General features: G+C 46.2%; 2 protein-coding genes and 1 pseudogene across 34 annotated transcripts in view; 1 reads left to right on the top strand and 2 right to left on the bottom strand.

Moving 5' to 3' along the window:
* ACBD5 (acyl-CoA binding domain containing 5) overlaps positions 1-3,577 on the bottom strand; it is a gene marked incomplete at its 3' end in the record, with an annotated part of 37,719 nt that extends 34,142 nt beyond the window's left edge. The window contains exon 1 of one of the 2 annotated variants that reach the window (XM_080717105.1): positions 3,376-3,577. In XM_080717105.1, the coding sequence (XP_080573231.1) occupies positions 3,376-3,451 (76 nt within the window). In that variant the 5' untranslated portion in view covers positions 3,452-3,577. The remainder of the gene's footprint in view (positions 1-3,375) is intronic. The other variant, XM_080717106.1, reaches the window with a different exon arrangement.
* A 7,940-nt stretch (positions 3,578-11,517) lies between these two features.
* LOC308277699 (ferritin light chain-like) lies at positions 11,518-12,044 on the bottom strand (annotated as a pseudogene). Its single transcript has one exon. The product of its transcript is annotated as a ferritin light chain-like (transcript).
* An 8,970-nt stretch (positions 12,045-21,014) lies between these two features.
* Positions 21,015-27,042, top strand: part of ABI1 (abl interactor 1) — a gene marked incomplete at both ends in the record, with an annotated part of 82,121 nt that continues 76,093 nt past the window's right edge. For all 31 annotated transcript variants that reach the window (XM_080716965.1, XM_080716964.1, XM_080716957.1 and 28 more), the window contains one exon: positions 21,015-21,131. In XM_080716965.1, coding sequence (XP_080573091.1) covers positions 21,015-21,131 — 117 coding nt within the window. The remainder of the gene's footprint in view (positions 21,132-27,042) is intronic.

Below are 27,042 nucleotides of genomic sequence, written 5' to 3'. Positions count from 1 at the left end.
AAAGAATTAGAAAATAGGGCAGCCGGGCATGGTGGCGCACGCTTGTAATCCCAGCATTCGGGAGGCTGAGACCAGAGGATCGCGGTTCATGGCCAGCCTCAGCTACTTAGAGAGGCCCTCTGCAACTCAGTGAGATCCTGTTTCAAAATAAAGAATAAAAAATAGGGCAGGGGGTATATCTCGGAGGTCAAATGCCCCTGGGTTCCATCCCCAGATCCGAAAAAAAAAAAAAAAAAAAAATAGGGCAGAGGTGTAGCTCAGAGGTTGAATGCCCCTGGGTTCCATCCCAAGACCTACACAAAAACAAACAAAAACCTGAAACTGAGAGCATTCACTGAATACATTTAGTATATAAAACACTAGATAATGTTATTTTTTCTTCAGATGCTCCCTTATGTTTAATATATATGTTGAAAATATCATAAAGAATTTATAATTTCAACGGCTGAGGTGATACCAAAACCAGATGCATTCTATATTGCAGAATTCATAATGACTTTAGACCTTAAAAAAATTAAAAGCCAAGCACAGTCACACACGCCTGTAATCCCCAGTACTTGTTAGGATGAGACAGAGCCACAGATTTGAGGCCAGCTTCAACAGCTCTGGGGGACCCTCAGCAAGTCAGCAAGACCCTGTTTCAAAAAAATAAAAAGGGCTGGGGTGTAGCTCGGGGGAAGAATACCCTGGGTTCAATCCCCAGTACCAAAAAATAAAATAAGCAACAAGGTAAAAAAAAAAAAAATCACAAAATCATGCTCTGTACAAAACCGTATAAGGGTATACCAAACAATTTAAAAGCGATATTTAAAAAATTTAACAATTCAGCCGGGCATGGTGGCGCACGCTTGTAATCCCCACGCTTGGGAGGTAGAGACAGGAGGGTCGCGCTTGTTCGAAGCCAGCCTCTCTGGCTTAAGAGACCCTGTTTCCAAATAAAAATACAAAATAGGTCTGGGAGTGTAGCCCGGAGGTAAGGGTCTCCAGGAACCCCAGTAACACACACACACACACACACACACACACACACACACACACACACACACAAAAAAAAAAAAAAAAAAAAAATTTAACGACTCATTACAACAAACTTAGCTTCAAAAGACAACAGGATATGTATGTTGTGGATTTGTGGGGTGGGGGATGCTGGGAATCAGACCCAATGCCCTCTCTTCCTGCATGCTAAGCACAGACTACATCATGGAGTCTAAATGTCCAAGACCCTTCCTCCTCCCCCTCCCCCTTCTTCTCCCCCCCCACCCTACCTCCCCCTACAGTGATGGGGATTAAACCCAGTGTTTACAAGAGCTCTGTGTTTAATCTACCACTAAGCTACACTGGCTGGCTCTCACATTATGTTAATTTTGTAATGCTTTCTTAATAATATATACATATAAACTATTTTAGTTTATATAGGTTTTTTAAAAGTAGAATATAATGTTAAAAAAGGTTACTACCTTTTTACCTTTTTCTTTCACAAAAAGGTTATTACTTTTTTCCTTTTTTTTTTTTTAACAGTAAAGTTACTACCTTACTGTAAACATCAAGTCTAGTTTTATCAATTTTCAAAAAAGTGCCCGGGAGAGCAGCACATGGCCATAGCAGCTGAATCACAAGTTCTAGGCCAGAGTAGATAATTTAGAGAGACGATCTCAAACTAAAAAGTAAATGGGCAGCTGGGTCTGGTGGTTCACACTTGTAATCCCAGCATTTGGGAGGCTGAGACCAGAGGATCACGGTTTGTGGACAGCCTCAGCTACTTAGTGAGGCCCTCTGCAACTCAGTGAGACCCGGTTTCAAAATAAAGAATAAAAAATAGGGCAAGGGGTGCAGTTCAGAGGTCAAATGTTCCTGGGTTCCATCCGCAGACCCGCATAAATATATATAAAATAAAGGGCTGGGAATGTATCTCAGTGGTAGACCACCTCTGGTCATCCCCAGTACCGCAGCAAACATTCTTTCTTGGGGGTAGAGGAATGCTGGAATTGAACTCAGGGGTTTGTAAATGCTAAAGAGGAATTTCACCACTGTTTTAAAAACTTTTGGCATTTAAACTTACTGAATTTTTTTTTTTTTCTGGTTTGAGGATGGAACTTAGGGCCATTTGACCTCTGAGCTACATCCCCTGCCCTATTTTTTTTATTCTTTATTTTGAAACAGGGTCTCACTAAGTTACAAAGGGCCTCCCTAAGTAGCTGAGGCTATAGGCGAACTGTGATCCTCTGCTCTCAGCCTCCCAAATGCTGGGATTACAAGTGTGCACCAACACGCCTGGCTAAACTTACTGAATTTTTATTGAGTCAAATGTGTTGAATGTTCATTACTTAGCCAGTAATGGTTAATGAAAATTGAGAACACAATATTAAACACTGTAGTAGTACTATATGATGCTGTATTCAGTTATGTTTACAACTTTTGTACCATGATAGCAGTTAAATGAAATTTTTGTGAAAAATAATTCATATAATATTGCAAAAGGTCATCAATTACAAAATAAAAGTCTCCCTCCCAATCCTTTCACCTTAGAACAGGAAAACAAAAAACTTAAACAATGGCTGAAAACTTTCCAACACTGGCCAAACACAAAATAGCAAGTATAAGAAGCTCTGTAAGTCTGGTACAGGGACACACACACTTACCACTTCAGAACTTAGGAGGCTGAGACAGAAGGGAGGCAGGAGAGAGGCCAGCCTCAGTTGTTTGGTGAAACCTCAGCAATTTAGCGAGACCTTGTTTCAAAATCAAAAGGGGAGGGGATTTAGTTCAGAGGTAAATGGTCTCTGGGTTCAATCCCCAGTACCAAAAACAAAATAAACAAACTAGGATGAGTATAAAGAAAATAATGTATCTTGAAAACAGATAAATAATACATGAAATATAAGAGAAACTGACTTTTCTCCTAAGCTGCAAGGAAGGTCCAATATGAGTATAATATAGAGAACACTGCTATAATGGAAGGGCAGAAAAAGTAGGATTGTTTATTAAGATAAAAACAAACAGTTTTACAACTTGATATGGCTAATCTTCCCTTCCCCTTCCTTCCTATGAAAAGTTTGCAAAAGGTTTTAACTGTGGACTCTTGGCGTTTGTGACAGCAGGCATTCCCCATCCCAGATTTTTACGAAAATAAATCCGCACTCGTCAAGTGAGAAGACTTTTGTTTTCAATAATGTGAACTACATAAAACCCGGGTAACACGTCCGTCTCTGGCTGGAAGGCCTGCAGGTAATGAATTCACATTCAACGCCGCGCCTTCAATCACCTTCCTTTTCAACACAGAAGAGTAGCTAAAGAAGCTGCAGGACACCCAGAAGGGTTACAGGAGGTGAGCTTTACACCCTGGGGCCTCCGGGCCGCGGGCGCCCGGGCACGTACCATTTTTCGGCAAACTCTGGATCACCTTCACCGCCGCCTCGAACCGGGTTTCGTGCACCGATCGGGTGTCGGCCATCTCCAGCCGCCAGCGCCGGCCCCGGCCCCAAGGTCTGTCGGCAGGAATCAGGCGGCGGCAGCAGCAGCACCAGCTTCCCCAGGAGCCTGCATGAAACTGGAACAGGCAGCGCAGCCGCGGATCAACATGCCCGGGGAGGCGGCGGGCCAGTTACCCTTTGCCCCGTCCTCTCCAGACCACACCGACCCTAGTGGCCGCGCTCCTTCCCCCGCCCCGGGGCGTGACCAGGGCTGGGAACCCGGCCCGACCACGGGAAGCCACTCACCGCGAGGAAGAGCATCTCTAGCCGGAGTTGGAAGGGGCCCGGCCACCGGGGGTCGCGGAGCGGCTCTCCCGCTCCCGGGACGCCGGCCGAGCAGCCACACCCCCCCATCCCCGCCCCCCAGCCACCCAGGCCCCCGCCTCCCGCCCCGCCGCCCGGTAGGGGGCACGCCGCCGCCCACCGGATCGGCCTCGGAGGACCCTGCAACCGAGGACTCGGCGATCTGGGGGGGGGGGGCAGCGATCTGGGGGCGCGGGGTTGGGTTCTGCGCCCCGAGGCGCCGCACTGGGTCCCGACGGCCAGAAAAAGGGGAGGGAGCCGGGCGTGGCACGCTAGTGATCCCAGGCCTTGGGAGACCGACACGGGAGGATCGCAGGTTCGCGGCCAGCCTCGCCTAATTAGTGAGGCCTCCCGCAACTTAGAGACCCCGTTTCCAAATAAGAGATTTATTTTAAAAATAGGGACGGAGGTGTAGCTCGAGGCGGAATGCTCCTGGGTTCCATGCCAGTACTGCACAACATAAATAAAGGTGAGAGGGGGAGAGGAGAGGGAGAGAAATAAAAGGGTCCGCAGTGCCCAGCATCCGCTGTCTCTTGGGCTGACAAAGGCGACGGACGCCCGAAAATGGCTTTGGGCGGCGCCGGGCCCCGCGCGAACCTTCAGGGGTGCCATTTGAGTTCTGGGATGCTGCGCGGCGGCATCTCGACGCCGCTCTGCCCGGCGGAGGGAGGCTGGGATGCCGGGGGGTGCTTGACCACGGGGGCGGGCGGCCGGGCGGGCCTGCCCCTCCGCGGCCCGGGGTCAGCCCCGGGGGGACGGCGCGGAGGCCGGGGCGGGCGGGGCCCGGCAGCGCCCCGGGCACAGCGTGTTGTCAAGGGGCGCGGGGTGGAGTCCTGCGGGCCGGAACGCTCGAGGTCGCCCCGGCGGGGGCGTCGCTTCGCCCCTGGCGGACGGCGAGGGGGTACTAAGTACAGATCCCGCCGCGGCCCGCGGGCTGCTCCTCCGCCGGAGCCGCGGCGCCGGCATTTACCTGCGTACTGCGGGCCACGGCCTGTCGGACTCGGTCCGCGACGCCCGCCGGCCCCGCGAGCTTCTGGGAAATGTAGTCCGGGCTCCGCCGCGCTTCCGGGAGCCCCCGCCCGCCGCCCGCGTGTCCCCGCCTCTTCCGGTGGGCCTCGGGTCCAACCCGCTCGCGGCTTTCGCGCAGCGCCCTCTTCCGGCTCCCCGAGGGTGGTCCTCGGCGACCCTGCCAGGGGCCGCTTCCAGGGGACGGGCGCTGCGGGGCATCTTTTAGAGATGTCCTGGTGGGAGCGCACTGGAATCAGGTCTGCGGGCTCATTTCTTACCCCTGGCGCTTACTAACGTTGAGGTCCTGTAGGAGAAAGAGAGTGCCTTTCAGGTAATAGAGATGCTGTTACTCGGTGTCTAATATTTGACAATCCGGTGCCATGTTCCAAAAACGCCATCGGGTGTTTATGAATGAGGAAACAGAGCCAGCTTCACTTGCCCAAGGTCCCACAATTTACCGAGGAGCAGCGCCAACGGCACGCAATCAATCAGACAGCTCCAGCCGTAAATCTTGGCCTTTCCCCAGCACACCAAAGGAAGATACTACAATGTACTCAGATTAGGAATGCTGTACGTTTAATATATATTGCTTCCTCTTCTCTCTCTTTTTTAAGATATTTTCTTCCTTTTCTTTCTTTCTTCCTTTTTTTTTTTTTTTTTTTTTTTTTTTGGTAGCAGTGAGAATGGAACTCAGAGGCATTCTATCTCCCGGCTGCACCCCAGCCCTAGTTTTTGTTTTTTAATTTTTTTGTTAGGAATCAGGGTCTCACTAGGTTGATGAAAATCTCACAGTCCGCTGAGGCTGTCTTCGAACATGAGATTCTCCTGTCTCAGCCTCCCAAGTGCTGGGATGACAAGCGTGCGCCACCACACCCAGCTGCTTCCTCTGCTCTTCTTTTTTCGTTCTTTTTTGTTTTTCAGTACTGGGGATGGAACCCAGGGGCATTCTACCTCTGAGCTATACCTCCAGCCCCTGTTTTTTATTCTTTATTTTGAAAGAGCCTCACTGAGTTGTGGAAGGCCTCACTAAGTAGCTGAGGCTGTCCACGAACCCTGATCCTCCCATCTCAACTTCCCAAATGCTGGGATTACGAGCGTGCGCTATCAGGCCCGACTTTCCTCTTTTCTTGCTATTTTGTTGTATACTTCTCAGTTCTGTGATCTACTCGGTTGTGCATACTTGCAAAAGGACTTTGAGTGTTTATTTCTAACACTTAATTTGACAACTGTTAATTAGGCTTCTATAATAAGTTACCTTGTTGGTTATATTATAAATGTGCATTTCTTTAAACCAGGCGTGGCGGCGCACACCTGTCTCTAATACCATTGCTTGGGAGGCTGAGGCAGGAGGATTACTAATTTATGGACAGCCTCAGCTACTTAGTGAGGTGCTCCGCAGGTTAGCAATATCCTATTTTTTATTTTTATTTTTATTTTTTATATTTCCAGTAATGAGGATTAAACCCAGGGGCACCCGAGCTACACCTGAGCCCTATTTTTTTTTTTTTTTTTTTTTTTTTTGGTGGTACTGGGACTCCTGGAAGCTCTTCTACCTCCAGGCTACACTCCCAGACCTATTTTTTATTTTTGGAAACAGGGTCTCTTAAGCCAGCGCGGCTGGCTTCGAACCCGCGTGATCCTCCTGTCTCCGCTTCCCAAGCGTGGGGATTACAAGTGTGTGCCACCACGCCCAGCCCTATTTTTTTTAATTACAAATTTGAAACGGGGTCACTAAGTTGCAGAGGGCCTCACTAAATAGCTGAGGCTGGCTGGCAAACCTGCCATCCTCCCATCTCAGCCTCCCACTTTACAGCATGTGCCACCACATCCAGCTAAGATCCTGTTTCTAATTTAAAAATAAAATAGTACTAAAGGATATTTACAGGTTTAGAAGCTGGGGAAATTATACCATTCCATTCCAGGAAGGGATATAAAAGCTAAAAAAAATAAATAAATAAAGCCCAGCGTGGTGGCTCGCTCTTGTAATCCCAGCATTTGAGAGGGTGAGACAGGAGGATCGCAGTTCTTGGCCAGTCTCAGCTATTTAATGAGGCCCTTTGCATCTCGGTGAGACCTATTTCAAAATAAAGAATAAAAAATATGGCTGGGGGTGTAGCTCAGATGTAGAATGCCTCTGGGTTCTATCCCCAGTACCAAAATAAATAAATAAATAAATAAATAAATAAATAAATAAAATAAAAGCTCAAAAAAAAAAAAAAAAAACCCAGGCCTGTTGGGCACATGCTTGCAATCCCAGAACTTGGGAGGACAGCCTCAGCTACATAGAGAGGCCATGTTTTAAAATAAAGAATAAAAATAGGACTAATAGGACTAGGGGTGTAGCTTAGAGGTAGAATGCCCTGGGTCTTATTACCTAGTACTGAAGAAAAAAAAAGGCGTATCTCCTGTGATTATAGAAAGGTCGTGTGTGTAAGCTGGGTGTGGTGGTGCACACTTGTAATCCCTGTGCTTGGGAGGCTGAGATGGGAGGATCACATAGGTTTGAAGCCAGCCTCAGCTACTGAGTGAGGCTCTCAGCAACTTAGTGAGACTCTGTTTCCAAGTAAAGTATAAAAATAGGTCTGGGAGTATAGCCCGGAGGTAGAAAAGCCTCTGGGTTCCACCCCCAGTACTACAAAAAAAAAAAAAAAGGTCTTTTGTGTGTGTGTGTGTGTGTGTGTGTGTGTGTTACTGAGGATTGGACTCAGGGCAGTCTACTTTGAGCTATACTTAAGTCTTCATGAACAGCCTCAGCTACTAGCAAGACCCTTCGCAACTCAATGAGACCCTGTTTTGAAAATTTTTTTAAAAAGACTAAAAAATCGGGTAAGGGGTGTAGCTCAGAGGTAAAATATGTACTGCAAAAAAAAAAAAAAAAGTTAGCACTGTGAGCCAGGTACAGTGCGCATGCCTGTAATCCCAGTACTTGGGAGACTAAGACAGGAGGATCACAGATTTATAGTCAGCCTCAGCAACTTAGTGAAACTCTGTTTCGAAATAAAAATAATAAAAAAAAATAGGCTGGGGGTATAGCCCGGGGATAGAAAGCCCTGGGTTCCACCCCCAGTGCCACATACACACACAAAAAATTAGCATGGTGGCACAAGCCTGGAATCCCAGTACTTGGGAGGCTAAGATAAGAGGATTAAAAGTTCAAGGCTAATGCACAATAACTTCCCAAGACCCTGTTTCAAAATAAAACTAAAAACCAGATATGGTGGTGCTTGCCTGCAAACCATGGTATTTGGGAGGCTGAGATAGGAGGATCACAGGTTCATAGCCAGCATCACTGACTTAGCAAGGCCCTTTGCAATTTAGACCCTGTTTCAAAAAATAAAATAAAACAGGGCTAGGAATGTAGCTCAGAGGTATAATTCTCTGTACCCCCGCTAAAATAAAAAGGGCTGGGAGTGTAGAGCTTAGTGGTAGAACCCCTCTGGGTTCCATCTGCAGTAAAACACACACACACACACACACACACACACACACACACACACAGAGGTTAAAATGATAAATTTGTTATGTCTATTTTACCATAATAACAAAAATCAACTTTATAAAGTTATATGCCTTTGGCAAGTTTAGAAACAGTGGGAAAACAGAGAAATCCTATTACATAAAAATTAATTTTATAATGCAAGTCCTATTTTTGAGGATAATTCAAGTCTTTATATTTATTTCAATGAAGCCAAGTCCAGGGAACTATTTTCAGCCAGGATTAGTCAGAACTAAAAGGCTGAACTGTTTTCCTTCTGCGACTGAATGTCTTCCCTGCCTGCAATAGGCCTGTGTGTTCCGAACAGAGTAAAAGGAATTGCCCTTACAAAAAGAAAAATTGTTTTGAGGGACAGCTCCAGCACTTTCTATTCTTTCTTCTTTTATCTCTGTTCATGTCCCATTACAAATCCATTTCAATTATAATTGCACTTATTATGTTTTTTTTTGTTTTGTTTTGTTTTTGGTAGTACTGGGGGTGGAACCCAGAGGCTTTCTACCTTCAGGCTATACTCCCAGACCCGTTTTATATTTTATTTGGAAACAGGGTCTCACTAAGTTGCTGAGAGCCTCACTAAGTAGCTGAGGCTGGCTTTGAACCTGCGCGATCCTCCTGTCTCAGCCTCCCAAGCGCAGGGATTACAAGCGTGCGCCACCATGCCCAGCCTTAATTATGTTTTAATAACACGCAGGGCTAGATTCCTCATACAAAATAACTGTTAATTGCAGTATTGTGATAGCCAAAGATTGAAATCAATTTATTTCTTTATTTTATTTGTGTGTGTGTTTGTGTGTGTGTGTGTGTGTGTGTGTGTGTGTGTGTGTGTGTGTTACTGGTAATGGGAATCCAGGGGCATTCTACTTCTGAGCTACACCCCCAGCCCTATTTTATTATTTCATTTTGAAATACAGGGTCTGACTAAGTTGCTGAGACTGAGACAGAAGGATTGTAGGTTTAAAGCCAGCCTTGGGCCGGGCGTGGTGGCGCACGCTTGTAATCCCAGCGCTTGGGAGGCTGAGACAGGAGGATTGCACAGGTTCGAAGCCAGCCTCAGCTACTTAGTGAGGCTCTCAGCAGCTTAGTGAGACCCTGCTTCCAAATAAATTATAAAATAGGTCTGGGAGTAAAAATAAATAAATAAATAATTTAAAAAGCCAGCCTTGGCAACTTAGTGACGCTCTTAACAGCCTAGTGAGACCCTGTTTCCAAATAAGAAATAAAATCAAGCCGGGCGTGGTGGCACACGCTTGTAATCCTAGCATTCGGGAGGCTGAGACCGGAGGATCGTGGTTCGCGGCCAGCCTCAGCTACTTAGTGAGGCCTTCTGCAACTCAGTGAGACCCTGTTTCAAAATAAAGAATAAAAAATACAGCAGCGGGTGTAGCCTGGAGGTCAAATGCCCCTGAGTTCCATCCCCAGACCCACAAAAAACAAATAAATATATAAATAAAATGAGGCTGGGGGTATAGCTTGGAGGTCGAAGGCCTCTGGATTCAATCCCTAGTACCACATACACACGCATAGGTTCAAATATGCATGGAATGATCAGGAAGACTAAGACAGTAATAACATTTCTTGCCTCTGGTGCTGCTGGGGATCAGGTCTGGTAAAAACATCAAAAGTAAAAAGAATGTCCCTGGCTTTCATTCCTACGCCCACACACAAAAATTATTATTTTGAAACAGGGTCTTGATAAATTGCTGAGGGCCTTGCTAAGTTACTGCATGCCTGCTTCCAACCTGTGATCCTCCTATTTCAGCCTCCCAAACACTGGGATTACACACTGTTCCTCTTAATCTCATTTTATTATTACTTTTTAATATTAGTACAGTGCCAGGGATCGAGTCAGGGCGTCCCGCATGCTGGAGAAGTGCTCTACCACTCAGCTCGGGCCCCAGATCTGTGCCAATTTGTGTGTGTGGGTGGTACTAGGGATGGAATCCCGGGCCCTTCTACCTCCAAGCTACTCCTCCAGCCCTATTGTTATTTATTTATTTATTTAGCAGGTCTGGGGATGGAACCCAGGGGCATTTGACCTCCAAGCTACACCCTCTGTGCAGTTTTTTTTTTTTTTAAACAGGGTCTCACTGAGTTGCAGAAGGCCTCACTAAGTAGCTGAGGCTGTTGGCAAACCGCAATCCTCCAGTCTGTCTCCCGAATGCTGGGATTACAAGCATGCGCCACCACACGGCTCTCTCTGTGTGTGTGTGTGTGTGTGTGTGTGTGTGTGTGTTTTCTTTCTTTTTTTTTTTTTTTTTTTTTTTTTTTGGTGGTACTGAGTGGAACCCAGGGGCTTTCTACCTCCAGGATACACTCCCAGACCTATTTTCTATTTTATTTGGAAACAGGGTCCCACTAAGTTGCTGAGAGCCTCATTAAGTAACAGAGGCTGGCTTCATACCTGTGTGAGCCTCTCTGTGTGTTTTTAATCTGCACAATTGTAAAATCTCCTGCAGTGGTAGTGCACACCTACATTGTTGTTTTCTTTTGTTATCTGCTCTCGGAATCTGCCCACGCCAACCTCAGGTTGTCTTGGCTCTCTGCCCTGCCTCTGCTGGGGCCAGGGATGAGCAGGAGGAAGTGAGACTCCAGTTGTTTAGATTTTCCTCCTCCTCCTCTTCCTCCTCCTCTTCCTCCTCCTCCTCCTCCTCCTCCTCCTCCTCCTTCTTCTCATTCTTTTTTGGTGGTACTGGGGTTCCTGGAAACCCTTCTACCTCCGGGCTACACTCCCAGACCTATTTTTATATTTTTATTTGAAAACAGGGTCTTCTAAACCAGCTCAGCTGGCTTCGAACATACACGATCCTCCTGTCTCCGCCTCCCAAACCCGGGTATTACAATTGTGCACCACCACGGCCAGCTTTTTCTTTTTCTTTTTTCTTTTCTTTTTTTTTTTTTTTGCAGTACTGGAGATGAACCCAGGAGCACTGTACCTCCGAGCTGCACCTCTGCCCTATTTTTTTTTTTTTTTTTTTTGTGGTACTGGGGTTCCTGGAAACCCTTCTACCTCCGGTCTACATTCCCAGACCTATTTTATATTTTTATTTGGAATCAGGGTCTCTTTTTTTTTTTTTTTTTTGCTGGAAAAAGCTTTATTTTTTCACTTGGTCCAAGGCTTGTTGAGGGGCTCTAAGGGTGGTTAAAGAGCTGCCTAGGGGATGGCTGGGGGAGGCTCAGGCCAGAGCTGACATCAGGAGATGCAGAGGAGCCCCTTCAAAGGCCTCTGGGCTCCAGGCTTCCCTAGTCATGCTTGAGAGTGAGCCTTTCGAAGAGGTACTCGCCCAGCCCGGCCTGGGGGCTGGCCAGACCACGGAGGTTGGTCAGATGGTCACCCATCTTCTTGAGGAGTTTCACCTCCTCATCCAGGAAGTGGTTCTCCAGGAAATCACAGAGATGGGGGTCTGTGCGGGCAGAACCCAAGGCATGAAGGTCCAAAAGGGCTTGGTTCAGGTTCTTCTCCAGGGCCATGGCAGCTTCCATGGCGTCCAGGGTCTTACCCCACTCATCTTGAGAAGGCTTCTGCACGTCCTGGAAAAGGACGCGTCCGCCACGCTGGTTTTGCATCTTCAGGAGACGCTCGGCGGCCTCGCGCTTCTCGTCGACCAACTCGCGGAAGAAGTGGCCCACGCCTTCCAGGGCCACATCGTCGCCATCGAAATAGTAGCCCAGAGAGAGGTAGGTGTAGGAGGCCCGCAGATGCAAATTGACCAGGCGGTTGACGGCGGCCTCCACCTGGTGGAATAATTCTGACGAATCTGGGAGGTCATGGTTGGTCCCGGAGAAAGAGCTAACCACGAAGAACGGAATTGGCGGGTCCTGGATGCAGGCGACGCCGAGACGGTGGTCCCGGAGATTGCGGATGGAGAGAAGACTGGAAGGCAGCTGGAAGCTGGAAGAGAGGGGGTCCCCGGGTCTGTTCCGTTCAAACACTGTTGAAGCAAGAGACAGATCCTCGGGACCTCTACGCGGGCTGCTGGAATCAGGGTCTCTTAAGCCAGCACGGCTGGCTTTGAACCTTTGCGATCCTGTCTCGTCTCCCAAGCGCGGGGATGACAAGCGTGCACCACCACACCCAGCGCCAGCCCTATTTTTTATTCTTTATTTTGAAACAGGGTCTCACTGAGTGCAAAGGGCCTCACTTTGTAGCTGAGGCTAGCCTCGAACCACGATCCTCCTGTCTCAGCCTCCCGAATCCTGGGATTACAAGTGTGCACCACCACGCCTGGCCAGATTTTCTTTTTGAGGAAATATAGTTTTGTAAGTAAAAACTTTCAGTCTCAGATTGGGTTTCTTTCTTTCTTTCTTTTTTTTTTTTTTTTTTTTGAGGGTCTGGGGATGGAACCGAGGGACATTTGACCTCTGAGCTACACCCCCAGCCCTATTTTTTATTCTTTATTTTGAAACAGGGTCTCATTGAGTTGCACAGGGCCTAAGTAGCTGAGGCTGTCAGAGAACCGTGATCCTTCATTCTCAGCCTCCCAAATGCTGGGATTTCAAGCGTGCACCACCACGCCCAGCTTAAATTGGGCTTCTTGAATGGAGCCAGTGAAAGACAGGAGAAGCCAGTTTTTCCCATGTTCTGTGTCATTTAAACTGAGTGGCGCTGGGTGTGGTGGCGTAGGCTTGTAATCCCAGTACTTGGGAGCCTGAGACAGGAGAATCAAGTTCACGGCCAGCCTCAGCAACTTGTGAGGTCCTCCACAACCCTGTTTCCAATTAGAGAATAAAAACCAGGGTTAGGAGTGTTGCGCAGAATAGAATGCCTCTGGGTTCAAACCCCAGTTACCCACCTCCCAGAAAGAGACAAAACATACATTGAGAATACTGCCTGAATTCCCACTGGCCTTACAAGTGATTGGCTCTAGTACTTTCTTGGGACATTTCTATTTTTGGGTTCTCTGTGTAGGACTGAATGTTCATAATGAATTCCATTTAGTTATTCATTTATTTTAGCGATACTGGGGATGGAACCCAGGGGCCTTTTATATACACATACCTATTTTATTTTTAATTATATTATGTCTTTTTTCTTTTTTTGTGTGTGTGGTACTGCGGATGGAACCCAGGGGGCATTCTACCTCTGAGCTACACCCCCAGCCCTATTTTGTATTCATTATTTTGAAACAGTGTCTTACTGAGTTGAGGAGGGCCACACTAAGTAGCTGAGGTTGACAGAAAACCTGTGATCCTCCCATCTCAGCCTCCCAAATGCTGGGATTACAAGCTTGAGCCACCACGCCCAGCTTATATTATGTTTCTAACTATATCTAACTAATATATTTTAACTATATTATATTTTATTTTTATTATTTATTTATTTATTTATTTATTTATTTTTGCGCTACTGGGGATGGAACCCAGTGGTATTCTACCTCTGAGCTACAACCCCAGCCCTATTTTATTTATTCTTTATTTTGAAATAGGGTCTAAGTTGCAAAGGGCCTCATTAAGTAGTAGCTGAAGCTGTCTGTGAACTGCGATCCTCCTGTCTCAGCCCCCCAAATTCTGGGATTACAAGTGTTCGCCACCACGCCTGGCACTATATTATATTTTAAACTACATGCCCAGGCCTATTTTTTTTTTAAATTTGGAAACAGGGTCTCATTAAGTTGCTGAGAGCCTCACCAAGTTACTGAGACTGGCCATGAACCTATGATCCTCCTGTTTCAGCCTCACAAAAGTACAGAGGTTATAAGCCTGGAATGAAATCCTTGTTTGTTTGTTGACGTATTTTGTAGCACTAGGGATAGAACTCAGGAGCATTCTATCTTTAAACTACACCCTTGCCCTATTTTTTATTCTTTACTTTGATACAAGGTCTCAGTAATTTGCAGAGGGCTTTACTAAGTAGCTGAGGATCCTCCTGTCTCAGCCTCCCAAGTACTGAGATTACAAGCATGCACCACCATGCCTGGCTCTCCTTAGAACCTTTTTTTTCCTTCTTGTAGTACTAGGATGGAACCTTGGGGCATCAATCTCTGAGCTATATCCCCAGCCCTATTTTATATTCTTTAATTTTTTTTTTTTTTTTTCGGTTCTGGGGATGGAACCCAGGGGCATTCTACCTCCGCCTACCCTATTTTTTTCTTTATTTTGAAACAGGGTCTAACTGAGTTACAGAGGGCCTCTCTCACTAAGTAGCTGAGGCTGCCCAAGAACCGTGATCCTCCTGTCTCAGCCTAAGTACTAGGATTATAAGTGTGCACCACCACACCTGGCTTCCTTAGAACTTTTAAATATGGTTTGTTTGACTCTTACGAGTTGGAATTTCATCAGGAAAGGAACAATTACTCTAGATATTTCAAACAGAAAGTGTGTGTGCGTGTGTGTGTGTGTGTGTGTGTGTGTGTGTGTGTGTGCTAGGGATTGAATTTGGGGGTATTCTACCTCCAAGCTACACCCTGAGCCCTATTTCTTATTTTATTTTTTGCAGTTTTAACAAGTCTTTATTATGAAATAAGTAGGAAATAGAGAAGAAAAAGCAGCTTGCTGGCACTCATGCTGGAGAGTAAGAAAATGGAACTCTCTTTTATTTTTATTTTGAAATAGGATCTCACTAGGTTGATGAGAGTATTACTACTTTCTGAGGTTGTCCTTGAACCTGCGATCCTCCCTGTCTCAGCCTCCCAAGTACTGAAATTACAAGTGTATGTATACCACTATGTCTGGTTTACAGTAAAGGCTACTTGTTTATTTATTTTGTCCTGGGGATTGAATCTAGAGATAGAGTGCCTCTAAGCTCTACCACCAGCTGATCTTACTTCTTTGTGTGTGTGTGTGTGTATGGGGTCTGAGGATGGAACCCAGGGGCATTCTACCTCCAAGCTACACCCCTGCCCTATTTTTTATTCTTTATTTGAAACAGGGCTAAGTTGCGGAGGGCCTCACTAAGTAGCTGAGGCTGTCCGCGCACTGTGATCCTCATGTCTCAGCCTCCCAAATGCTGGGATTACAAGCATGCGCCACCATGCCCAGCTCTGATTTTACTTCTTATTAGGAAATAGGGTCTCACTAAGTTGTGGAGGGACTCACTAAGTAGCTGAGGCTGGTTTCTAACCTGAGCTCCTCCTGTCTTATTTAAGTACTGAGATTACAAGTGTGCACCACCACGCCTGGCTTACAGTAAAGGATTGTGAATAGCATTGGAAGCGTTAAAAGCACATGTTTAGAGAAGGCCATCAACTAGTTTCCAGTTGACTAGCTCTAGGTTCAGAAAATGAAGTACTTTTTATGTTGATCTGGCCTAGTGTTCCTGAAACCGCTTTGGTTGTTACTAATGCCTGCAGTATCTTACTGAAGTTGAGAAATAGAAGCAGGTTAGTTGGTTCAGCAGCTTCCAAGACTGACCAGAGATTAATTATACTGCAGTTTCTGGAAAAGAACCAAAGAAAGCATGGGATATCATTTAAAGGTTGTATACACCTATAATCCCAGTACATGGGAGGCTGAAACAGGAGGACCACAGGTTCCAGCCTCAGCAATTTAGACAGACCCTGTTTCAAAATTAAAAATAGAAAGGGTTGGAGATTTAGGTCAGAGGTAGGATGTTCCTGTGTTCAGTCTCAGTGCTGCTGCTGTTGCTACTACTACTACTAACATTTTTTTTTTTTTTTTGGTAGTACTGGGGTTCCTGGAAGCCCTTCTACCTCCGGGCTACACTCCCAGACCTATTTTTACATTTTTATTTGGAAACAGGGTCTCCTAAACCAGCGTGCGCAGCTGGCTTCGAACCTGCGCGATCCTCCTGTCTCTGCCTCCCAAGAGCAGGGATTACAAGCATGTGCCACCACGCCCGGCCTACTACTAACATTTAAATAATAAAGACGATAGCCAGGCATGGTGGCACACACTAGTAATCCCAGCATTTGGAAAGCTGAGACAGGAGGGTCGCTGTTCGCGGCCAGCCTCAGCTATTTAGTGAGGTCCCTTGCAACTCAAAATAAAGAATAAAAAATAGGGCTGGGGGTATAGTTTGGAGGTAGAATGCCTCTGGGTTCTTCCATCCCCAGTACTGCAAAATAAAATAAAATTAGCTGGGCGTGGTGGTGCACGCTTGTAATCCCCGCGCTTGGGAGGCTGAGACAGGAGGATTGCGCAGGTTCGAAGCCAGCCTCAGCAACTTAGTGAGACCCTGTTTCCAAATAAAATATAAAATGGGTCTGGGAGTATAGCCCGGAAGTGGAAAGCCTCTGGGTTCCACCCCTAGTACCACCAAAAAAAATTAATTAATTAATAAATTAAAATAAAATAAAGGCAATGTATCTAATTTTTTTTCCCAAGGATGCCAGGTATCTTGAAATTTTAGCCTGTTGTTAATCTTTCTTTCTTTCTTTCTTTCTTTCTTTCTTTCTTTCTTTCTCCCTTCCTTTCCTTTTTTCCTTCCTTTCCTTCTCTTTTTTCTTCTTTTCTTTCTTTCTTTTTCTTTTGGTGGTACTGGGGGTGGAACCCAGAGGCTTTCTACCTCCGGGCTATACTCCCAGACCTTTTGTATATTTTATTTGGAAACAGGGTCTCACTAAGTTGCTGAGAGCCTCACCAAGTAGCTGAGGCTGGCTTCGAACCCGTGCGCTCCTCCTGTCTCAGCCTCCCAAGGGCAGGGATTACAAGCGTGCCCACCACGCCCGGCTTCTTCTTTTCTTTCTGTTTCTTTTTCCCCCCTGTGGTACTGAGGATTGAACCCAGAAGTGTTCTTCCTTGGAGCTACCCTCCAGCCCTATTTTAGTTTTATTTTTAAGCAGGCTCTTGCTGAGGCTATCCTAGAACCCATGATCCTCTTGTGTCAGCTTCCCAAGTACTGGGATTATATGCGTGCACCATCACATCTGGCTCTGTTGCTAATTTTTAATTTTAATTATTAGTATGGTCTGGGGATTGAACCCAGGGGCATTCTGTCTCCAGACTACCCACACCTCAGCCCCCTTTTTTTAATGTTTTAAAATATTAAGCCGGGCATGGCGCACATGCTTGCAATCCCAGTACTTGGGAGGCTGAGACAGGAGGATTGCAGATTTGCAGCCAGCCTCAGCTACTTAGGGAGGCAGGCCTTCTGAAACTTAGTAAAACCCTGTTTCAAAATAAAGAATAAAAAATAGGGTTGGGAGTATAGCTTGGAGGTAGAATGACCCTGGGTTCCATCCCCAGTACCGCAAAAACCAACAACAACAAAAATTGAAACAGGGTCTTGCTAGTTTGATGAGGTTGTCTTTAATCTGCGATCTTTCTGTCTCTGCCCCCCACGAACGGTAATTACAGGCATGTGCTGCCATGCCTGGCTTATTATAGCTTGATAAAAGCTTGCTCCACACAAAAATAACACTAAAAATCTGCAGTAGTTTGATTTAAGGTCTATGAGAAAGATCTCTTGTATATTACATTAATAATCTGCCTTGACACTAGCCTTTCTTTCTTTTTTTTTTGTGTATGTTACTGGGGATTGAATCCAGGGTATTCACGTCCAAGCTATACCTCCAGCACTTTTTATTTTTGTCTTGAAACATGGTCTTGCTAGGTTGTAGAAAGCCTCCTAAGTTGTGAGGGCTGGCTTTGAACCTGTGATCCTCCTAGCTCTGCTTCCAAAATTTCAGGCACGCACCCCCACACTGATATGTGGATATTTTCTCTCACAAATATCATGACTTTGCATAAGAGTATTTCTACCATCAATTATAATAAAAATTGAAGACTTGTAATTCTGTCCCCTGAAGTCCTCTGTCCTCTGCGGGCTTTGATAAACTGGACAGTGGGCTCCACTCGCCTTCTTTCCCTTTCTGGGTATTCCTGGTGGTACTGTTAAGTTTTTTTGCAGTGCTGAAGATCAAACCCAGGGCTTTCCCTGTGTGAGGCAAGTGCTTCGGTGAGTTTCGTTCCCAGGCTGGAAATGTTGCCAGGAAGCCAGAGGAGAAAATAGTGAGGCTGCAGAATCCTAGACTGTCAGCTAACGCCCCGTGGGACTGAAGTGTCTCCCTCACATTCATACGTTGGCGTCTGAGCCTCAATACCTTAGACGTGACTGTACTGGAGAGTGGTCTTTAAAGAGTTAATTAACCACTGGGTGGTGGCGCATGGTGACCCCAAGGGCATGCTACCTCCAAGTTCTACCTCCAATCCTATTTTTTTTTAATTATTTATTTGAGCCGGGCGTGGTGGCGCACGCTTGTCATCCCCGCGCTTGGGAGGCTGAGACAGGAGGATCGCACAGGTTCGAAGCCAGCCTCAGCTACTTAGTGAGGCTCTCAGCAACTTAGTGAGACCCTGTTTCTAAATAAAATATAAAATGGGTTTGGGAGTGTAGCCCGGAGGTAGAGAGCCTCTGGGTTCCACCCCCAGTACCAACAAAAATAAAAAATAAAACAAAATTATTTATTTGAAACAGGGTCTCACTAAGTTGGAGAGGGCCTCACTAAATATCTGAGGGTGGCCAGAACCTGCAGTCCTCCTGTCTCAGCCTCCCAAGTATTGGGATTACAAGTGTGTGCCACCATACCTGGCTAAATTTTTATTACTTTTATTTTTATTTTTTGTGATACTGGACATTCAAACCTGGAGCCTTCTACCTCAAAGCTACATCCTCAGCCTTATTTTATTTCTTCTTTGGAATTCGGGTCTTGGTAAATTGCTGAGAGCCTAGTTAAGTTGCTAAGGCTAGCTTCGAACCTGTGATCCTCCAGTCTCAGCCTCCCAAATACTGGGATTATAAGTGTGTGCCACCACACCTGACTGATGTTTCATTTTTTTTAACTTGGAAAAAAAAATTTTTTTTTTGCAGTACTGGGATTTGAAACCAGGGGAATCTATTTCTGAGCAGTACCCCCAGCCTTATTTTTTATTCTTGAAACAGGATCTCACTAAGTTGCAGAGGGCCTCACTAAGTAGCTGAGGCTGGCTGCAAACCTGCAATCCTTCTGTCTCAGCCTCCCAAGTACTGGGATTACAAGCATGTGTCAACATGCCCAGCTGGAAATGTGTTATTTTTTTAAAACCACAAGTAATTTGTGTTAGTCAGCTTTTCCTTGCTGTAGCAGAATATACTGCAAAAAGCAACTTCCAGAGGAAAGATTTGCTTTCGCTCACAATTTCAGAGGTTTCAGCCCATGGTAAACTGGCTCCCTTACTTTGGAGAGGCCCAAAGTAAGGCAGAGCAGAGCTGCTCACCTCATGGCCCTAGGAAGCAGGCCGAGAGAGTGGGGAGCGTGAGGAACAAGCAGTCCCTTCCAGGGAGTGGCCACTTTGCCCCCCTCCTGCAGTTTCTACCACCTCCCAGTAATGCCTGAAATTGTGACCTCACCTGCGCAGGGATCCACGGTCGAGGTCAGGGTCCTAAGGATCTGATCTCCAGAGCCGCCTCTGAGCCTCCGACGCTGCTGCAGTGTGGAGTGAGCCCCGGGAAAGGTCATTCCTGCTACAATTACATGATCAAATTCATCAATGTATTTCACTCACATTACATTTTTTAAATATTCCACAGTATCCTCTTTTTTTTTTCCTTAGAAAAGTAAAAAGCAATCTGGGCACGGTGGTACATATTTAACGCAATCACCAAACAATATGGGCTATAGATGGGTATGTTAGCACATGCTTATAGTCCAGTACTTGGGAGGCTGAGAGAAGAGGATCATAGGGTTGAGGCCAGCCTCAGCAATTTAATAAGACCCTCAGCAGCTTAGCAAGACCGTGTTTCAAAATTTAAAAAGGTCTGGGAGCTAGGCATGGTAGCAGACACCTGTAATCTCAGTATTTGGGAGGCTGAGACAGGAAGGTTGCAGGTTCGAAGCCAGCCTCAGCAACTTAATAAGACTTTGTTTCCAAATGAAAAATAAAATTGGGCTGGGGATAGAGCTTGGAGTTAAAATGCCTCTGGATTGAATTCCCAGGAAAACACACACACACACACACACACACACACACACACACACACACGTCTGGGGGTGTAACTCAGAGGCAGAATGCCCCTGGGTTCACTTCCCAGTACAAAAGAAAAAAATAATATATTAAGTTGTAATAATTTGGATTAAATCATGTTCGGGTTAATGGTAAATATTAAGACTCCAGATATTTTGGAAAGTAATCCATTTCTTGATTTACGGACCATAGAATTTTTTAGAGTGTTTGGTAGGGGATTTTACCTCCTTTATGCAGGGATGTAAGGTTAACCATTTTATGGCCGCTTGTGTAGTATTCTAGGAATATTCCCAGATATCGGCGCGGACTCTTTTCAGCCCCCCGTGTCTAGCACATTGCTTGGTACACAGCTGGCAATCGATAGCTCTAGATCAAGTTCTGCCAAGTTTCACAGCCTTCCGGGGGGGGGAACCCATTTCTTTCCTAAACTCACTAGCGGCGCCCCCTTCCGGGGCGTGAGAAACTCGGGACTGAGGTCCCGGCCCCGGGTTCCGCCCCTCCTGGCGCGTTTCCGGAGGTTCCCTGGGCGCATGCGCGTCCGGCGCCGCGCCAGCCCGCGAGAGACTACAGTTCCCAGAAGGCCGTGCGGCAGGCAAAGTCTCGTGGCGGCGAGGGGTGGGGCCTGGGAGCTCGCGCGAGAACGAGGTCGCGACGCTGCGCGCCGCGGGCGGAGGGGGGCGGAGGGAGCGAGGAGGAAGAGGCGGAGGTGGCGTCCCACAATACCCGGCGGGAGGGCGGGGAGGCGGCTCGCATCCGGGCTGCGAGGTGCTCGGAGCCGCGGCGGACCTGGCTGCCTCCGCCTCTTTAACGCGGGAGGAAGCGATGCGGAGGGGTGGAAGATGGCAGAGCTGCAGATGTTGCTAGAGGAGGAGATCCCGTCGGGCAAGAGGGCGCTGATCGAGAGTTACCAGAACCTGACCCGGGTGGCGGACTACTGCGAGAACAACTACATACAGGTGAGGGCGGCGGCGGCCCGCGCGGGGCCGGGCAGCAGCGGGCGGGAGCCGGCGGCCCGGCCGGGCCACCCTGGGCACCGCCGCCGGGCGCGCCGGGGCGGGCGCGGCGGTCCGCGGAGGGTGTGTCTCGTTTATTTATTAAAAAAGATTGTCATGAGTCACATTACACAGACCTCCCCGAGGACGGGAGGGGCGGGCGTGCGGGCGCCGGGGGCGCCGGGGCCGAGTCAGCCTCAGAATTGCCTGCCTGGGGGGGTGGGTCCGCCGGCCGCCCCGCTCTCGAGCCGGCCCCCGGCACCATTTTCACTTCCGCCTCTCGGTAATGTCTTCTCCCGATCAAGCACGGATTCCTCTTAAGTACTTGGGAAATGTCTTAAATTTTCTGCCTTCCTCCAAAAGTTCTGGAACTGTGAGCTTCGAGAGTAACTTAAAATAGAACGGTGTCATCGCGGGTTCTTTTCTGGGGTCTCTTTTTTTCCTCTAACCTAAGTCAATGTATGGAGGATGAGTCCTCAGAGATGACCAAACATTTAGTTAGCTTTGGAATCACCGCGCAAAGTACCTGTTACTGCGATTTTATTAGAAAATTCTCGGAACCTTATTGCGGCACATGTTTGGAAAAATGTCAGTGATTGGAAATGAATTGTGTGTTACTTAGTTTGCAGATCTTTAACTGTACAAACTAACAGTTTGTAAGAGAAGTAAATAAAGTAGCCGACTCCTCTGTGTAAGATCATGGCACCGAAAATTCACTTGTTACTGGGAAGGCAAGAATCACTGCACTTTGAAAGGTTAGGGTGATCGCAAGTATTTATAGAAGTGCCTCCCATGTGATTATCATTTTTAAAAAGCAGTAGTTTCTGGGTTGGCAAATGCTTTTCCTCTTTATTTTTAGAGGGAGACACTGTTTGGAGAATATTTCGAATATTTCTCAGTTTCCATATTAGTAACATTGTATCTTCAGTAGCACTACTGAAATTTATCTTCCTAACTTTTTTCAAGCTTTTACTTGAGGAATTCCACCGATAAGTCAACTTGTTGAATCCCTGCCCGTATCTACCGTATTACTTGTTTTTGGAAACTTTATATTTGGCCTTTTAAAAAACACTTAAGTCTTTTGTTGAAACGTGTATATAGTTTGCGAATGACAAGGTGATCATGTAGGTTACCGATATTAAACAAATGCAAGTTTTATTCAACTTGAAAAGTCTTGAAATTGAGGTGAAATTTAATTTGCTGAAGCTTTTAAAGATTCTGGAAGGGAGAGCACAGGAAGTTAAATTGCTTGCATTTTAGAAAAGTCATTTCTGGAGAAGTCAGCAGATAACGACTTCATGAAGGAGTGGCCCCTTGTTTTGCATATCGGGAAAGGTGACGGTTGTATGGTGTGGTAACTGCTGTTGTTGGCCCCGGTTGGTAACTCGCCTGTTTTAACCTGTCTGGCGACTTTCTTTTTTAGATAGTTGTATGCTGCAATACTCTTTTCGCCTCCCAGACCCCTTTCCTTCTCCTGCCACCATGACATAACTCTGAAGCGCTTTAAAACCTGATTGGTACTATTCTTGATTAAGATGCCATGTTATTTCTCATGAAGTCTCACCTGATCAAATGTTAGACACTGTGCTGAGAACTGCTGTCAAAGCCAGGCATGGTGGCGCATGCTGATCTCAGTACTTGGGAGACTGAGACAGGAGGATCCAGGTCCTCCGACAGCCCTTAGCTTCTTAGTGAGGCCCTCCACGACTTAGAGCCCATTTCAAAATAAAGAATAAAAAATAGGGCAGGGGGTGTATCTTTGAGGTAGAATGCCCTTGGGTTCAATTTCCGCCTGTCAGTGCCCCAAGTTGCCTTTTGATGGTCTTAAACTTGACATCAGAGAAGTATTCTGATCTAATTGAGAGGATGTTGAAATTCTCACATGTAGCAATGATTATTACGAGACCCTAGTAGCCTTTAAACTTTGGGCTGCAAGATGGATGCCATTAGTTTATTTCTTTTGTGGTACTGGGGATTCTGCCTCCAAGTTATCCCCCCACCCCCCGCCCCAGATCTTTTCATTTATTTGTTCATTTTCTTTCTTTGGAAACAAGGTTTTGCTAGGATGCTGTACTGGGGATGGAACCCAGGGAATTTCTACCTTCAGGCCATACTCCTAGACCTATTTTAACATTTTATTTGGAAACAGGGTCTCACTAAGAAACTGAGGCTGCTTTGAACCTGTGTGGTCCTCCTGTCTCAGCCTCCCAAGTATTAGGATTACAAACGTGCACCACCACACCTGGCTAAAAAATCTTTTTAAATGTCCCCAGTTGGGATGGAACCCAGGGGCATTCTACCTCCGAGCTACACCCCCAGCCCTATTTTTTATTCTTTATTTTGAAGCAGGGTCTCACTGAGTTGCAAAGGGCCTCTCTAAGTAGCCGAGGCTGTCCGCGAACCCTGATTCTCCTGTCTCAGCCTCCCAAATGCTGGGATTACAAGCGTGCACCACCATGCCCAGCTACCCCAGTGAGTTATCGCTTAGGTGATTTTACCTTGAGAATTCAATTTTTATTTTCTTGTTTTCTTATTTATTTATTTATTTATTTATGTATTTATTTGCGGTACTTGGGATGTAACATAGGGGCATTGTACCTCTGAGCTATACCTCCAGCCCTATTTTTTAGTCTATTCATTTATTTATTTTTTTGTGGTACTGGGGATGGAACCCAGGGGCATTCTACCTCTGAGCCACACCCCCGGCCCTATGTTTTATTCTTTATTTTGAAACAGGGTCTCACTGAGTTGCAAAGGGCCAAAGTAGCTGAGGCTGTCTGAGAACTGCGATCCTCCTGTCTCAGTCTCCGGAATGCTGGGGTTACAAGCATGCGCTACCATGCCCGGCTTTGGAAACAGGGTCTTTTAAGCCAGCTAGGCTGGCTTCGAACCTGCAGGATCCTCCTGTCTCCTCCCAAGTGTGGGGATTACAAGAGTGCACCACCACGCCCGACCGACTAAAGGACAGGATTTTAAAGTTATAGGGGAAACAATATTAAAAATAGACATATACCAGGCATGGTGGCACACACTTGTAATCCCAGCATTCGGGAGGCTGAGACAGGAGGCTCGCGGTTCACGACCAGCCTCAGCTACTTAGTGAGGCCCTCTGCAACTCAATGAGACCCGGTTTCAAAATAAAGAATAAAAAATAGGGCAGGGGGTATAGCTCGGAGGTATCCCGAGATACCTCCGCAAAAAAAAAAAAAAAAAAAAAAATCTACAAAAGTCTTTGCTGTTACCATTTTCTGTTTGATATGACAAGGTACATTTTTTTTTCTGGTGGATTATGTCAAGGGCAGTCACTCCTTAGCCTGAACACCTTGAGCTCGTACTGCCTTTGTTGTGGGAACTATTTTGGGGGATAGGAAGGAAAGAAAGAAAGTGAAGAGGAGTAGAAACCGCTGAAGAAAGGTTTCTCAGAATGCAGGTTGCTGTGCTAGGTGGTGTACGGACAGAAAAATCTTCCTTACAGCTTAACTTTTTTTTTTTTTTTGGTACTGGGGAGGCTTTCTCCTTCTGAGCTACACCCCAGTTCTATTTTATTTTTTTCTTTTGAAACAGGGTCACACTTCTTTCATTAAGTTGCGGAGGGCATCAGTAGGTTGCTGAGGCTGGCTGTGAACCTGCAGTCCTTCTGACTCAGCCTCTCAGGTACTGGGATGGCTAGCGTGCGTCACCACGCCTGGCTGTGCAGCTTAACTTTTTAATTTAATTTTCCTAGCTGGAATTCTACCAAAAAGTGCTTCATCTGGGTTAACAAGTCTATTCTGATGATTGGTATGTGTTACAGTAAGCTGGGTATTGAGCTTGTTTTAATCACCTGCCATGCCACTTCCTTAATTGTGTATATTTAATCTTGGGAAGCAGGATTCTTTTTTTTTGGGGGGGGTAACTAGAGATTGAACCCAGGGCTATTCTCTCTAAGCTACATCCCCAACACTATTTTATTTTATTTTTTTTGGAGACAGGGTCACACTAAGTTGCCCTGCCTTACTAAGTTTCTGAGGCTGGTTGTGAACCTGTTATCCTCCTGTCTCGAGGCCTCCCAAATACTGGGATTACAGGTGTGTGCCACTATTCCCAGCTGGAAGTTGGTTATTTATTTATTTTTGCAATACTGAGGATGGAATCCAGGGACATTCTACCTCCAAGATGCACCCCCAGCCCTATTTTTTATTCTTTATTTTGAAACTGTGTCTCACTGAGTTGTAAAGGACCTCACTAAGTAGCTGAAGCTGTCTTTGAACCATGATCTTCCTGTCTCAGCCTCTCAAAGGGTGGGATTATAAGCATGCACTACCATGCCCAGCTTGGAAGTAGGTTATTTTTGAGCAGGGAGAAATAATTTTTTTTTTTTTTTTGGTGGTACTGGGGGTGGAACCCAGAGGCTTTCTACCTCTGGGCTATACTCCCAGACCGTTTTAATATTTTATTTGGAAACAGGGTCTCACTAAGTTTCTGAAAAGTAGTTGAGGCTGGCTTTGAGCCTGTGCGATCCTCCTGTCTCAGCCTCCCAAGCTCGGGGATTACAAGTGTGCGCCACCATGCCCGGCCGAGCAGGGAGAAATTTGGAATTGGTAAAAGCTAACCTGTTTGGTATTGAACAGTTTATAAGTTACGTCACTTAATTATTAAAAATTGGAGCTGACCGGGTGTAGTGGCACATGCTTGTAATCCCAGTATTTGGGAGGCTGAGAGGATCCGGGTGCGAGGACAGCCTTAGCTACTTAGTGAGGCCTTCAGCAACTGAGTGAGACCCTGTTTCAAGATAAAGAATAAAAAATTGGGGCTGTGGGTGTAGCTTGGAGGTAGAATGCCTCTGGGTTCCATTCCTAGTACTGCAAAAAAAAAAAAAAAATTGGACCTGGGATGTCATGGCACACACCTGTAATCTTAGTACTTGGGAGACTGAGACACAGGAAGATCATAGGTTCAAGACCCCCTGCAACTTAATGAGACCCTGTTTCAAAATAAAAAAATAAAATTGGGCTGGGGACGTAGCTCAGAGGTTACTGCTCTTCTCCCTCATCCCCTTTTCGGTAGCAAGTGAATCATCTAGGGTCAGAGATGTTAAATATCCAGCCTGAAAGACGGTAGCTTATATGGAATCAAACCAAGATTTTCAGATTCTGAATCCTGAGTTCCTTTTAATAAACCCTGAATACACTGTTTATTGTGATGCAGAGGATGAAAATCCTGTGGGGAGGATAATAAAAAGGATGGAGGGCACACAGTCATCTTTCAGGGATCACAGGGGGGTGGTTGTAGGACCCCCAAGGATACTAAAATTTCCAGACATTAATAAATAAGGAGAGCCAGCTAATTGATTCTATTTATTGCGTACCCATACTGTCACAATTTCTTTTAGTTGATTTGTTATATTGAAGCCTTATAAACTCTCTGTGATAGGCAGTGATCTCCTATAGACAAAGAAATTAGTACTCAGAAAAGTGAAATTAAAAAGTTTTTATTTCATGTCCAGCTGTGAAATAAATTTTGTTTGGTCATAGGTAATAACTGGCAGACAGGATCGTCTAACTCTGAGAGGCCCCAGGCCATGTTCTTACATATCACTCTTTTCCACGCGAATGAATCTAGAACTCAGATGAGTTCAGGAATGTCATGGAATAAATAGATTCTGTGGGGCCTGTCAGGGAGCCTAACAGCTCTCTTATTGCTTCTTTTGAAAATGTACTCTGAGCCTGATGTGGTGGCACCCTTGTAATCCCAGTACTTGGGAGGCTGAGACAGGAGGCGTGCAGGTTTGAAGACAGTCTTAGCAACACAGAGAAGAGAGGCTCTCAGCAACCTTGCAAGACCCTTTCAAAACAAGTTAAATAAAAGGGCTGGGGGGGTAGCTCAGAGGTAGAAT

This window comes from Muscardinus avellanarius (assembly GCF_963383645.1).
Source record: "Muscardinus avellanarius genome assembly, chromosome: 20".
NCBI classification, from domain to species: Eukaryota; Metazoa; Chordata; class Mammalia; order Rodentia; family Gliridae; genus Muscardinus; species Muscardinus avellanarius.
Note: the sequence above shows the minus strand (reverse complement) of the source record. Positions and strands in the feature narration are given on the sequence as shown.